Below are 13,991 nucleotides of genomic sequence, written 5' to 3' on the forward strand. Positions count from 1 at the left end.
AATGGGGGAAATGGGGAAATGGGGAAATGGGGGAAATGGGGGAAATGGGGGAATTGGGGGAAATGGGGGAAATGGGGAAATGGGGAAATGGGGGAAATGGGGGAAATGGGGGAAATGGGGAAATGGGGAAAATTGGGGAAAAATGGGGGAAATGGGGAAATGGGGAAATGGGGAAATGGGGGAAATGGGGGGAAATGGGGGAATGGGGAAATGGGGAAAATTGGGGAAAAATGGGGAAAAATGGGCGGAAAAACAGGGAAAAAATGGGGAAAAATTGGGGGAAAAATTGGGGAAAATTGGGGAAAAAGTGGGGAAAAAATGGGGGAAAAATGGGGAAAAATGGGGAAAAATGGGGAAAAATGGGGGAAAGTTGGGGAAAAATGGGGGAAAAATTGGGAAAACTTGAGGAAAATTTGGGGAAAATTGGGGAAAAATGGGGAAAACTTGGGGGAAAAGTGGGGAAAAAATGGGGGAAAATTGGGGAAAAATGGGGGAAAAATGAGGGAAAAATGGGGGAAAATTGGGGAAAAATGGGGGAAAAATTGGGAAAATTTGGGGAAAATTTGGGGAAAAAATGGGGAAAAGTGGAGAAAAATTGGGGAAAAATGGGGGGAAAAAAGGGGGAAAACCAGGGAAAAAATGGGAAAAAATGGGGAAAAAATGGGGGAAAAGTGGGGAAAATTGGGGGAAATTGGGGAAAAAATGGGGGAAAAATGGGGAAAGAATGGGGAAAAGTGGGGAAAATTGGGGGGAAAATTGGGGAAAAATGGGGAAAAATGGGGAAAAAATGGGGAAAAAATGGGGAAAAAATGGGGGAAAAGTGGGGGAAAAGTGGGGGAAAATGGGGGGAAAAATTGGGGAAAAATTGGGGGAAAAATGGGGAAAAATGGGGAAAAATTGGGGAAAAATTGGAGGGAAAATTGGGGGGAAAATTGGGGAAAATTGGGGAAAAAATGGGGGAAATGGGGAAAATGGGGGGAAAATTTGGGAAAATTGGGGAAAACTGGGGGGAAATGGGGGAAAAAGTGGGGGAAAAAGTTGGAAAAAATTGGGGGGAAATTGGGGAAAATGGGGAAAGAATGGGAACAAATGGGGGAAAATGGGGGAAAAAATTGGGGGAAATTGGGGAAAAATTGGGGGAAAAATTGGGGGAAAATTGGGGGAAAATGGGGAAAAAATGGGGAAAAAATGGAGAAAAAATGGAGAAAAAATGGAGAAAAAATGGGGGAAAATGGGGAAAAATTGGGGGAAAAATTGGGAAAAGTTGGGGAAAATTTGGGGAAAAATTGGGGGAAAATTGGGGAAAAAGTGGGGGGAATTGGGGAAAAATCGGGGAAAAAATTGGGGAAAATTGGGGAAAAATGGGGGGAAAATGGAAAACATTGGGGGGAAATTGGGAGAAATTGGGAAAAAATGGGAAAAAATTGGGGGGAAATGGGGAAAAAAATGGGGGAAAATTGGGAAAAATTGGGGAAAAATTGGGGGAAATTGGGAAAAAAATGGGGGAAAATTGGGGAAAAAATTGGGAAAAACGGAGGGAAAAGCTCCAGGATTTTTTGGGAATTGACCTTTTTTTTCCCGGTCACCGTCCATTCCTTCAGCACCTCGCTGGCATTTCCTGGGAATAAAGAGGGGGAAAAAGTGGGAATGAGGGGGAAAGGAGAATTCCAGGGGAAATGGGGAATTGCAGAGGGGGAAGGGGAGCCTGGGGCCCGAATCCCGGCCAAATTCCGGCCAAATTCCGGCCAAATCCCAACCAAATCCCGGCCAAATCCCGGCCAAATCCCGGCCAAATTCCGGCCCCTCGGAGCTTCAGGCCCGAAAATTCCAACTCCAGGAGCCTCCAATCCCAAAAGTTTCATGTCCAGGGAATTTCACCCGCCCAAATTCCCTCCCAAATCCCCAAAAATTCCCTCCCAAATCCTCCAAATTCCCTCAAAATCCCCAGAATTCCCTCCCAAACCCCAGAATTCCCTCCAAAATCCCAAAAATTCCCTCCCAAACCCCAGAATTTCCTCAAAACCCCCCCAAAATTCCCCAAAAACCTTCAAATACCCTCCCAAATCCCAAAAAGTTCCCCCAAAATCCCAAAAATTCCCTCCCAAACCCCCAAATTCCCTCCGAAATCCCCCAAAAAATCCTCTCCCAAATCCCCAAAATTTCCTCAAATCCCCAAAAATTCCCTCAAAACCCCCAAAAATTCCCTGAAAACCCCCAAAAATTCCCTGAAAATGCCCGGAATTCCCAAAAAAATCCTCCAAATTCCCTCCCAACCCCCAAATTCCCTCCCAAATCCCAAAAAATCCCCTCCCAAATCCCCCAAAAATTCCCTCAAAACCCCCAAAAATTCCCCAAAAATCCCCAAAAATTCCCTGAAAACGCCCGGAATTCCCCCAAAATCCCCAGAATTCCCTCCCAACCCCCAAAACTCCCTCTGAAATCCCCCAAAAAATCCCTCAAAACCCCCAAAAATTCCCTGAAAAATGCCCTCAAAACCCCCAAAAATTCCCTCCAAACCCCCAAAAATTCCCGGAAAACGCCCGGAATTCCCGGAAAATGCCCGGAATTCCCGGAAAAGGCCCGGAATTCCCAAAAAAATCCCCAGAATTCCCTCCCAACCCCCAAAACTCCCTCTGAAATCCCCCAAAAATTCCCTCAAAATCCCCAAAAACTCCCTCAAAACCCCCCAAAAATTCCTCAAAAGCCCCAAAAATTCCCTCGAAATCCCCAAAAATTCCCAGAAAATGCCCGGAATTCCCAAAAAAATCCTCCAAATTCCCTCCCAACCCCCAAATTCCCTCCGAAATCCCAAAAAATCCCCTCCCAAATCCCCAAAATTTCCCTCAAATCCTCAAAAATTCCCCAAAAATTCCCTGAAAATCCCCCAAAATTCCCCAAAAATTCCCTGAAAATCCCCAAAAATTCCCTGAAAATGCCCGGAATTCCCCCAAAATCCCCAGAATTCCCTCAAAACCCCCAAATCCCAAAAAATCCCCTCTGAAATCCCCAAAATTTCCCTCAAAATCCCCAAAAATTCCCCAAAAATCCCCAAAAATTCCCTCCAAACCCCCAAAAATTCCCTGAAAACGCCCAGAATTCCCTGAAAATGCCCGGAATTCCCCCAAAATCCCCAGAATTCCCTCAAAACCCCCAAAACTCCCTCTGAAATCCCCCAAAAAATCCCTCAAAATCCCCAAAAATTCCCTCAAAACCCCAAAAATTCCCCAAAAATTCCCTCAAAACCCCCCAAAATTCCCTCAAAATCCCCAAAAATTCCCTGAAAACGCCCGGAATTCCCCCAAAATCCCCAGAATTCCCTCCCAAACCCCCAAAATTCCCTCAAATCCCCAAAAATTCCCCAAAAATTCCCTCAAAATCCCCAAAAATTCCCGCCAAATCCCCAAAAATTCCCTGAAAACGCCCGGAATTCCCCCAAAATCCCCAGAATTCCCTCCCAACCCCCAAATTCCCTCCCAAATCCAAAAAAATCCCCTCCCAAATCCCCCAAAATTCCCTCAAATCCCCAAAAATTCCCCAAAAATTCCCTCAAAATCCCCAAAAATTCCCTCAAAATCCCCAAAAATTCCCAGAAAACGCCCGGAATTCCCAAAAAAATCCTCCAAATTCCCTCCCAACCCCCAAATTCCCTCCCAAATCCCAAAAAATCCCCTCCCAAATCCCCCAAAAATTCCCTCAAAACCCCCAAAAATTCCCTCCAAATCCCCAAAAATTCCCTGAAAATGCCCGGAATTCCCCCAAAATCCCCAGAATTCCCTCCGAAACCCCAAAACTCCCTCTGAAATCCCCCAAAAAATCCCTCAAAATCCCCAAAAATTCCCTGAAAACGCCCGGAATTCCCCCAAAATCCCCAGAATTCCCTCAAAACCCCCAAAACTCCCTCTGAAATCCCCCAAAAAATCCCTCAAAATCCCCAAAAATTCCCCAAAAATTCCCTCTAAACCCCCAAAAATTCCCTGAAAATCCCCAAAAATTCCCAGAAAACGCCCGGAATTCCCGGAAAATGCCCGGAATTCCCGGAAAAGGCCCGGAATTCCCAAAAAAATCCCCAGAATTCCCTCAAAACCCCCAAAACTCCCTCTGAAATCCCCCAAAAAATCCCTCAAAACCGCCAAAAATTCCCCAAAAATTCCCTCCAAATCCCCAAAAATTCCCTGAAAATGCCCGGAATTCCCCCAAAATCCCCAGAATTCCCTCCCAACCCCCAAAACTCCCTCCCAAATCCCCCAAAAAATCCCTCAAAACCCCAAAAATTCCCCAAAAATTCCCTCAAAACCCCCAAAAATTCCCCAAAAATGCCCTCAAAACCCCCAAAAATTCCCTCCAAATCCCCAAAAAATCCCTGAAAACGCCCGGAATTCCCTGAAAATGCCCGGAATTCCCCCAAATTCCTCCAAATTCCCTCCCAAATCCCCAAAAATCCCCTCCCAAATACCTGAAATTTCCTCCAAATCCCCAAAAATTCCCTCAAAACCCCCAAAAATTCCCTGAAAACCCCCAAAAATTCCCTCAAAATCCCCAAAAATTCCCTGAAAACGCCCGGAATTCCCAAAAAAATCCCCAGAATTCCCTCCCAAACCCCAAAACTCCCTCTGAAATCCCCCAAAAATTCCCTCAAAATCCCCAAAAATTCCCTCAAAATCCCCAAAAATTCCCCAAAAATTCCCTGAAAATCCCCAAAAATTCCCAGAAAACGCCCGGAATTCCCGGAAAATGCCCGGAATTCCCGGAAAAGGCCCGGAATTCCCAAAAAAATCCCCAGAATTCCCTCCCAACCCCCAAAACTCCCTCTGAAATCCCCCAAAAATTCCCTCAAAATCCCCAAAAACTCCCTCAAAACCCCCCAAAAATTCCTCAAAAGCCCCAAAAATTCCCTCGAAATCCCCAAAAATTCCCAGAAAATGCCCGGAATTCCCAAAAAAATCCTCCAAATTCCCTCCCAACCCCCAAATTCCCTCCGAAATCCCAAAAAATCCCCTCCCAAATCCCCAAAATTTCCCTCAAATCCTCAAAAATTCCCCAAAAATTCCCTGAAAATCCCCCAAAATTCCCCAAAAATTCCCTGAAAATCCCCAAAAATTCCCTGAAAATGCCCGGAATTCCCCCAAAATCCCCAGAATTCCCTCAAAACCCCCAAATCCCAAAAAATCCCCTCTGAAATCCCCAAAATTTCCCTCAAAATCCCCAAAAATTCCCCAAAAATCCCCAAAAATTCCCTCCAAACCCCCAAAAATTCCCTGAAAACGCCCAGAATTCCCTGAAAATGCCCGGAATTCCCCCAAAATCCCCAGAATTCCCTCAAAACCCCCAAAACTCCCTCTGAAATCCCCCAAAAAATCCCTCAAAATCCCCAAAAATTCCCTCAAAACCCCAAAAATTCCCCAAAAATTCCCTCAAAACCCCCCAAAATTCCCTCAAAATCCCCAAAAATTCCCTGAAAACGCCCGGAATTCCCCCAAAATCCCCAGAATTCCCTCCCAAACCCCCAAAATTCCCTCAAATCCCCAAAAATTCCCCAAAAATTCCCTCAAAATCCCCAAAAATTCCCGCCAAATCCCCAAAAATTCCCTGAAAACGCCCGGAATTCCCCCAAAATCCCCAGAATTCCCTCCCAACCCCCAAATTCCCTCCCAAATCCAAAAAAATCCCCTCCCAAATCCCCCAAAATTCCCTCAAATCCCCAAAAATTCCCCAAAAATTCCCTCAAAATCCCCAAAAATTCCCTCAAAATCCCCAAAAATTCCCAGAAAACGCCCGGAATTCCCAAAAAAATCCTCCAAATTCCCTCCCAACCCCCAAATTCCCTCCCAAATCCCAAAAAATCCCCTCCCAAATCCCCCAAAAATTCCCTCAAAACCCCCAAAAATTCCCTCCAAATCCCCAAAAATTCCCTGAAAATGCCCGGAATTCCCCCAAAATCCCCAGAATTCCCTCCGAAACCCCAAAACTCCCTCTGAAATCCCCCAAAAAATCCCTCAAAATCCCCAAAAATTCCCTGAAAACGCCCGGAATTCCCCCAAAATCCCCAGAATTCCCTCAAAACCCCCAAAACTCCCTCTGAAATCCCCCAAAAAATCCCTCAAAATCCCCAAAAATTCCCCAAAAATTCCCTCTAAACCCCCAAAAATTCCCTGAAAATCCCCAAAAATTCCCAGAAAACGCCCGGAATTCCCGGAAAATGCCCGGAATTCCCGGAAAAGGCCCGGAATTCCCAAAAAAATCCCCAGAATTCCCTCAAAACCCCCAAAACTCCCTCTGAAATCCCCCAAAAAATCCCTCAAAACCGCCAAAAATTCCCCAAAAATTCCCTCCAAATCCCCAAAAATTCCCTGAAAATGCCCGGAATTCCCCCAAAATCCCCAGAATTCCCTCCCAACCCCCAAAACTCCCTCCCAAATCCCCCAAAAAATCCCTCAAAACCCCAAAAATTCCCCAAAAATTCCCTCAAAACCCCCAAAAATTCCCCAAAAATGCCCTCAAAACCCCCAAAAATTCCCTCCAAATCCCCAAAAAATCCCTGAAAACGCCCGGAATTCCCTGAAAATGCCCGGAATTCCCCCAAATTCCTCCAAATTCCCTCCCAAATCCCCAAAAATCCCCTCCCAAATACCTGAAATTTCCTCCAAATCCCCAAAAATTCCCTCAAAACCCCCAAAAATTCCCTGAAAACCCCCAAAAATTCCCTCAAAATCCCCAAAAATTCCCTGAAAACGCCCGGAATTCCCAAAAAAATCCCCAGAATTCCCTCCCAAACCCCAAAACTCCCTCTGAAATCCCCCAAAAATTCCCTCAAAATCCCCAAAAATTCCCTCAAAATCCCCAAAAATTCCCCAAAAATTCCCTGAAAATCCCCAAAAATTCCCAGAAAACGCCCGGAATTCCCGGAAAATGCCCGGAATTCCCGGAAAAGGCCCGGAATTCCCAAAAAAATCCCCAGAATTCCCTCCCAACCCCCAAAACTCCCTCTGAAATCCCCCAAAAATTCCCTCAAAACCCCCAAAAATTCCCTGAAAACCCCCAAAAATTCCCTGAAAATGCCCGGAATTCCCAAAAAAATCCTCCAAATTCCCTCCCAACCCCCAAATTCCCTCCCAAATCCCAAAAAATCCCCTCCCAAATCCCTGAAATTTCCTCCAAATCCCCAAAAATGCCCTCAAAACCCCCAAAAATTCCCTCCAAACCCCCAAAAATTCCCTGAAAATCCCCCAAAATTCCCAGAAAACGCCTGGAATTCCCAAAAAAATCCTCCAAATTCCCTCCCAAACCCCCAAAAGTCCCTCCCAAATCCCCCAAAAATTCCGTCAAAACCCCCAAAAATTCCCTCCAAATCCCCAAAAATTCCCCAAAAATTCCCTCCAAATCCCCAAAATTCCCAGAAAACGCCCGGAATTCCCGGAAAATGCCCGGAAATCCCAGAAAAGGCCCGGAATTCCCAAAAAAATCCCCAGAATTCCCTCCCAACCCCCAAAACTCCCTCTGAAATCCCCCAAAAAAATCCCTCAAAACCCCAAAAATTCCCCAAAAATTCCCTCAAAACCCCCAAAAATTCCCCAAAAATGCCCTCAAAACCCCCAAAAATTCCCTGAAAATGCCCGGAATTCCCCCAAAATCCCCAGAATTCCCTCCCAAACCCCCAAAACTCCCTCCCAAATCCCCCAAAAATTCCCTCAAAACCCCCAAAAATTCCCTCCAAATCCCCAAAAATTCCCCAAAAATTCCCTCAAAATCCCCAAAAATTCCCTGAAAATCCCCAAAAATTCCCAGAAAACGCCCGGAATTCCCGGAAAATGCCCGGAATTCCCGGAAAAGGCCCGGAATTCCCAAAAAAATCCCAAGAATTCCCTCAAAACCCCCAAAACTCCCTCTGAAATCCCCCAAAAAATCCCTCAAAATCCCCAAAAATTCCCCCAAAATTCCCTGAAAATCCCCAAAAATTCCCAGAAAACGCCCAAAAATTCCCTGAAAATGCCCAGAATTCCCGGAAAAGGCCCGGAATTCCCAAAAAAATCCTCCAAATTCCCTCCCAACCCCCAAAACTCCCTCTGAAATCCCCCAAAAAATCCCTCAAAATCCCCAAAAATTCCGAAAAAATTCCCTCTAAACCCCCAAAAATTCCCTGAAAACGCCCAGAATTCCCTGAAAACGCCCGGAATTCCCAAAAAAATCCTCCAAATTCCCTCCCAACCCCCAAAACTCCCTCTGAAATCCCCCAAAAAATCCCTCAAAACCCCCAAAAATTCCCTCAAAACCCCCAAAAATTCCCTCCAAATCCCCAAAAATTTCCTCCAAATGCCCGGAATTCCCCCAAAATCCCCAGAATTCCCTCCCAAACCCCCAAAACTCCCTCCCAAATCCCCCAAAAATTCCGTCAAAACCCCCAAAAATTCCCTGAAAACCCCCAAAAATTCCCTGAAAATGCCCGGAATTCCCAAAAAAATCCTCCAAATTCCCTCCCAACCCCCAAATTCCCTCCCAAATCCCAAAAAATCCCCTCCCAAATCCCCCAAAAATTCCCTCAAAACCCCCAAAAATTCCCCAAAAATCCCCAAAAATTCCCTGAAAATGCCCGGAATTCCCCCAAAATCCCCAGAATTCCCTCAAAACCCCCAAAACTCCCTCTGAAATCCCCCAAAAAATCCCTCCAAATCCCCAAAAATTCCCTCCAAACCCCCAAAAATTCCCCAAAAATTCCCTCTAAACCCCCAAAAATTCCCTGAAAACCCCCAAAAATTCCCTCAAAACCCCCAAAAATTCCCTCCAAATCCCCAAAAATTCCCAGAAAACGCCCGGAATTCCCCCAAAATCCCCAGAATTCCCTCCCAAACCCCCAAAACTCCCTCCCAAATCCCCCAAAAATTCCGTCAAAACCCCCAAAAATTCCCTCCAAATCCCCAAAAATTCCCCAAAAATTCCCTCCAAATCCCCAAAAATTCCCAGAAAACGCCCGGAATTCCCGGAAAATGCCCGGAATTCCCGGAAAACGCCCGGAATTCCCAAAAAAATCCTCCAAATTCCCTCCCAACCCCCAAAACTCCCTCTGAAATCCCCCAAAAAATCCCTCTAAACCCCCAAAAAATCCCTCAAAACCCCCAAAAATTCCCTGAAAATTCCCTCAAAACCCCCAAAAATTCCCAGAAAACGCCCGGAATTCCCGGAAAATGCCCGGAATTCCCGGAAAAGGCCCGGAATTCCCAGAAAAGGCCTGGAATTGCGGGCTCGCACCCTCCATGAAGGCCTGCACGGCGCGGGGCACGGAGTTGTCGAAGTGCTGCAGCACCAGCACGATGTCGGTGTTGCTGCGGTTCGGAACCACGGCCCGGACGGCGCCGATCTGGGAAAATGGGAAAAGGCATGGAAAAGTGGGAAAAAGGAGGGGAAAGTGGGAAAAAGGAGGGGAAAGTGGGAAAAAGGAGGGGAAAAACCCCGGGAAAGGGACAGGAAAAGTGGGAAAAAGGATGGGAAAGTGGGAAAAAGGAGGGGAAAAATGGGGAAAAGGGAGGGGAAAAACCCCGGGAAAGGGACAGGAAAAGTGGGAAAAAGGATGGAAAAGTGGGAAAAAGGAGGGGAAAAATGGGGAAAAGGGAGGGGAAAAACCCCGGGAAAGGGACAGGAAAAGTGGGAAAAAGGAGGGGAAAATGGGAAAAAGGAGGGGAAAATGGGAAAAAGGAGGGGAAAAATGGGGAAAAGGGAGGGGAAAAACCCCGGGAAAGGGATGGGAAAAAATGGGAAAGGGATGGGGAAAAGTGGGGAAGGGAGGGGAAAATCATGGGAAAAACCCCAGAAAGGGATGGGAAAAGTGGGAAAGGGATGGGAGAAATGGGAAAGGAGGGGAAAAATGGGAAAGGGATGGGAAAACCGGGAAAGGGACAGGAAAAGTGGGGAAAAGGAAGGGAAAAACTGGGAAAAGTCATGGAAAAACCCAGGAAAGGCATGGGAAAAATGGGAAAGGGATGGGAAAATGGGAAAAGGGAGGGGAAAATCATAGGAAAGGAGGGAAAAATGGGAAAAAGGAGGGGAAATCATGGGAAAAACCCCAGGAAAGCCATGGGAAAACTGGGAAAGGGATGGGAGAAATGGGAAAGGAGGGGAAAAATGGGAAAGGGATGGAAAACTGGGAAAGGAGGGGAAAAATGGAGAAAAATGGGGAAAAATGGGAAAAGGCAGGGGAAAATCATGGGAAGAACCCCGGGAAAGCCATGGGAAAACTGGGAAAAGCAGGGGAAAAATGGGAAAGGGGGGGAAAAGTGGGAAAGGGAGGGGAAAAGTGGGAAAGGGAGGGGAAAAACTGGGAAAGGGAGGGGAAAATCATGGGAGAAACCCCGGGAAAGCCATGGGAAAAGTGGGAAAGGGATGGGAAAAGTGGGAAAGGAGGGGAAAAATGGGAAAAGGGATGGGGAAAATGGGAAAGGGAGGGGAAAGACATGGGAAAAAACTGGGAAAAGTCATGGAAAAACCCAGGAAAGGCATGGGGAAAATGGGAAAAGGGATGGGAAAACTGGGAAAAAGCAGGGGAAAAATGGGAAAGGCATGGGAAAACTGGGAAAAGCAGGGGAAAAATGGGAAAGGGATGGGAAAACCGGGAAAGGGACAGGAAAAGTGGGAAAGAGATGGGAAAAATGGGAAAAAGGAGGGGAAAAATGGGAAAGGGATGGGAAAAATGGGGAAGGGATGGGGAAAATGGGGAAAGGGAGGGGGAAAAGTGGGAAAGGAAGGGGAAAAATGGGAAAGGGAGGGGAAAGGCATGGGAAAAACCTGGGAAAATCATGGAAAAACCCGGGAAAGGCATGGGAAAAATGGGAAAGGGATGGGAAAAGTGGGAAAAAGGATGGGAAAATCATGGGAAAAACCCCGGGAAAGGCATGGGAAAAAAATGGGAAAGGGATGGGGAAATGGGGAAGGGATGGGAAAATGGGAAAAAGGACGGGAAAATGGGGAAAAGGGAGGGGAAAAACCCCGGGAAAGGGACAGGAAAAGTGGGAAAAAGGATGGAAAAGTGGGAAAAAGGAGGGGAAAAATGGGGAAAAGGGAGGGGAAAAACCCCGGGAAAGGGACAGGAAAAGTGGGAAAAAGGATGGGAAAGTGGGAAAAAGGAGGGGAAAATGGGAAAAAGGAGGGGAAAAATGGGGAAAAGGGAGGGGAAAATGGGAAAAAGGAGGGGAAAAATGGGGAAAAGGGAGGGGAAAAACCCCGGGAAAGGCATGGGAAAAAAATGGGAAAGGGATGGGGAAAGTGGGGAAGGGAGGGGGAAGTGGGAAAAGGGAGGGGAAAAACTGGGAAAGGAGGTGAAAAATGGGAAAGGGATGGGAAAAGTGGGAAAGGGATGGGAAAGGGAGGGGAAAAACTGGGAAAAAGCAGGGGAAAAATGGGAAAAGGGATGGGAAAAATGGGGAAGGGATGGGGAAAATGGGAAAAGTAGGGGAAAACCAGGAAAGGGATGGGAAAAGTGGGAAAAGTAGGGGAAAATCATGGGAAAAACCCCGGGAAAGCCATGGGAAAACTGGGAAAGGGATGGGAAAAACCGGGACAGGAAAAGTGGGAAAAAGGAGGGGAAAAACTGGGAAAAGTCATGGAAAAACCCAGGAAAGGCATAGGAAAAATGGGAAAGGGATGGGAAAATGGGAAAGGGATGGGAAAATGGGAAAAAGGAGGGGGAAAATGGGAAAAGGCCGGGGGAAGGCATGGGAAAAAACTGGGAAAATCATGGAAAAACCCGGGAAAGGCATGGGAAAAATGGGAAAGGGATGGGAAAAGTGGGAAAAAGGATGGGAAAATCATGGGAAAAACCCCGGGAAAGGCATGGGAAAAAAATGGGAAAGGGATGGGGAAATGGGGAAGGCATGGGAAAATGGGAAAAAGGACGGGAAAATGGGGAAAAGGGAGGGGAAAAACCCCGGGAAAGGGACAGGAAAAGTGGGAAAAAGGATGGAAAAGTGGGAAAAAGGAGGGGAAAAATGGGGAAAAGGAGGGGAAAATGGGAAAAAGGAGGGGAAAAATGGGGAAAAGGGAGGGGAAAATGGGAAAAAGGAGGGGAAAAATGGGGAAAAGGGAGGGGAAAAACCCCGGGAAAGGCATGGGAAAAAAATGGGAAAGGGATGGGGAAAGTGGGGAAGGGAGGGGGAAGTGGGAAAAGGGAGGGGAAAAACTGGGAAAGGAGGTGAAAAATGGGAAAGGGATGGGAAAAGTGGGAAAGGGATGGGAAAGGGAGGGGAAAAACTGGGAAAAAGCAGGGGAAAAATGGGAAAAGGGATGGGAAAAATGGGGAAGGGATGGGGAAAATGGGAAAAGTAGGGGAAAACCGGGAAAGGGATGGGAAAAGTGGGAAAAGTAGGGGAAAATCATGGGAAAAACCCCGGGAAAGCCATGGGAAAACTGGGAAAGGGATGGGAAAAGTGGGGAAGGGATGGGGAAAGTGGGGAAGGGAGGGGGAAGTGGGAAAGGAGGGGAAAACTGGGGAAAGGGATGGGAAAAACTGGGAAAGGGATGGGAAAAACTGGGAAAGGGAGGGGAAAATCATTGGAAAAACCCCGGGAAAGCCATGGGAAAACTGGGAAAGGGATGGGAAAAACCGGGACAGGAAAAGTGGGAAAAAGGAGGGGAAAAACTGGGAAAAGTCATGGAAAAACCCAGGAAAGGCATAGGAAAAATGGGAAAAGGGATGGGAAAAGTGGGAAAGGGAGGGGAAAAGTGGGAAAGGGATGGGAAAAGTGGGAAAGGGACGGGAAAAATCATGGGAAAAACCCCGGGAAAGGGATGGGAAAAAAATGGGAAAGGGATGGGGAAAGTGGGGAAGGGAGGGGAAAATGGGAAAGAGATGGAAAAGCCATGGGAAAAAATGGAAAATCATGGAAAAACCTGGGAAAGGCATGGGAAAAATGGGAAAAGGGATGGGAAAATGGGAAAGGAGGGGAAAATCATGGGAAAGGAGGGAAAAATGGGAAAAAGGAGGGGAAAATGGGAAAGGGATGGGAAAAACCCTGGAAAGCCATGGGAAAAAAATGGGAAAGGGATGGGGAAAGTGGGAAAGGAGGAGGAAAATGGGAAAAGGCAGGGGAAAAACTGGGAAAAGGGATGGGAAAACTGGGAAAAGTCATGGAAAACTGGGAAAGGAGGGGAAAACTGGGGAAAGGGATGGGAAAAACTGGGAAAGGGAGGGGAAAATCATGGGAAAAACCCCGGAAAGGCATGGAAAAACCGGGGATGGGAGAAATGGGAAAAGCAGGGGAAAAACTGGGAAAAGTCATGGAAAAACCCAGGAAAGGGATGGGAAAAATGGGAAAGGGAGGGGAAAAGTGGGAAAGGGAGGGGAAAATGGGGAAAAATGGGGAAAAATGGGAAAAGGCGGGGGAAAATCATGGGAAGAACCCCGGGAAAGCCATGGGAAAACTGGGAAAAGCAGGGGAAAAATGGGAAAGGGACGGGAAAACCGGGAAAGGGACAGGAAAAGTGGGAAAGAGATGGGAAAAATGGGAAAAAGGAGGGGAAAAATGGGAAAAGGGATGGGAAAAATGGGGAAGGGATGGGGAAAATGGGGAAAGGAGGGGAAAATGGGAAAAGGGAGGGGGAAAAGTGGGAAAAGGGAGGGGAAAATCATGGGAAAAAACCCGGGAAAGGCATGGGAAAAATGGGAAAGGGATGGGAAAGTGGGGAAAGTCATGGAAAACTGGGAAAGGCAGGGGAAAACTGGGAAAGGGAGGGGAAAAACTGGGAAAAGTCATAGGAAAACCCCGGGAAAGCCACGGGAAAAAACTGGGAAAGGGATGGGAAAACTGGGAAAAGGGAGGGGAAAATGGGAAAGGAGGGGAAAAATGGGAAAGGGAGGGGAAAGGCATGGGAAAAACCTGGGAAAATCATGGAAAAACCCGGGAAAGGCATGGGAAAAATGGGAAAGGGATGGGAAAAGTGGGAAAAAGGATGGGAAAATCATGGGAAAAACCCCGGGAAAGGCATGGGAAAAAAATGGGAAAGGGATGGGG

General features: G+C 47.0%; 1 protein-coding gene across 1 annotated transcript in view; it reads right to left on the reverse strand.

Moving 5' to 3' along the window:
• The window catches only part of SPATS2 (spermatogenesis associated serine rich 2), a 65,618-nt gene that overhangs the window by 18,900 nt on the left and 32,727 nt on the right, over positions 1-13,991 (reverse strand). Inside the window, exons 4-5 of the mRNA XM_082299061.1 lie at positions 9,241-9,349; positions 1,569-1,618 (exon numbers count right to left, since the gene is read on the reverse strand). Coding sequence (XP_082155187.1) covers positions 1,569-1,618; positions 9,241-9,349 — 159 coding nt within the window. The remainder of the gene's footprint in view (positions 1-1,568; positions 1,619-9,240; positions 9,350-13,991) is intronic.

Source organism: Coloeus monedula (assembly GCF_965178545.1).
Source record: "Coloeus monedula genome assembly, chromosome: 30".
Lineage (NCBI taxonomy): Eukaryota > Metazoa > Chordata > Aves > Passeriformes > Corvidae > Coloeus > Coloeus monedula.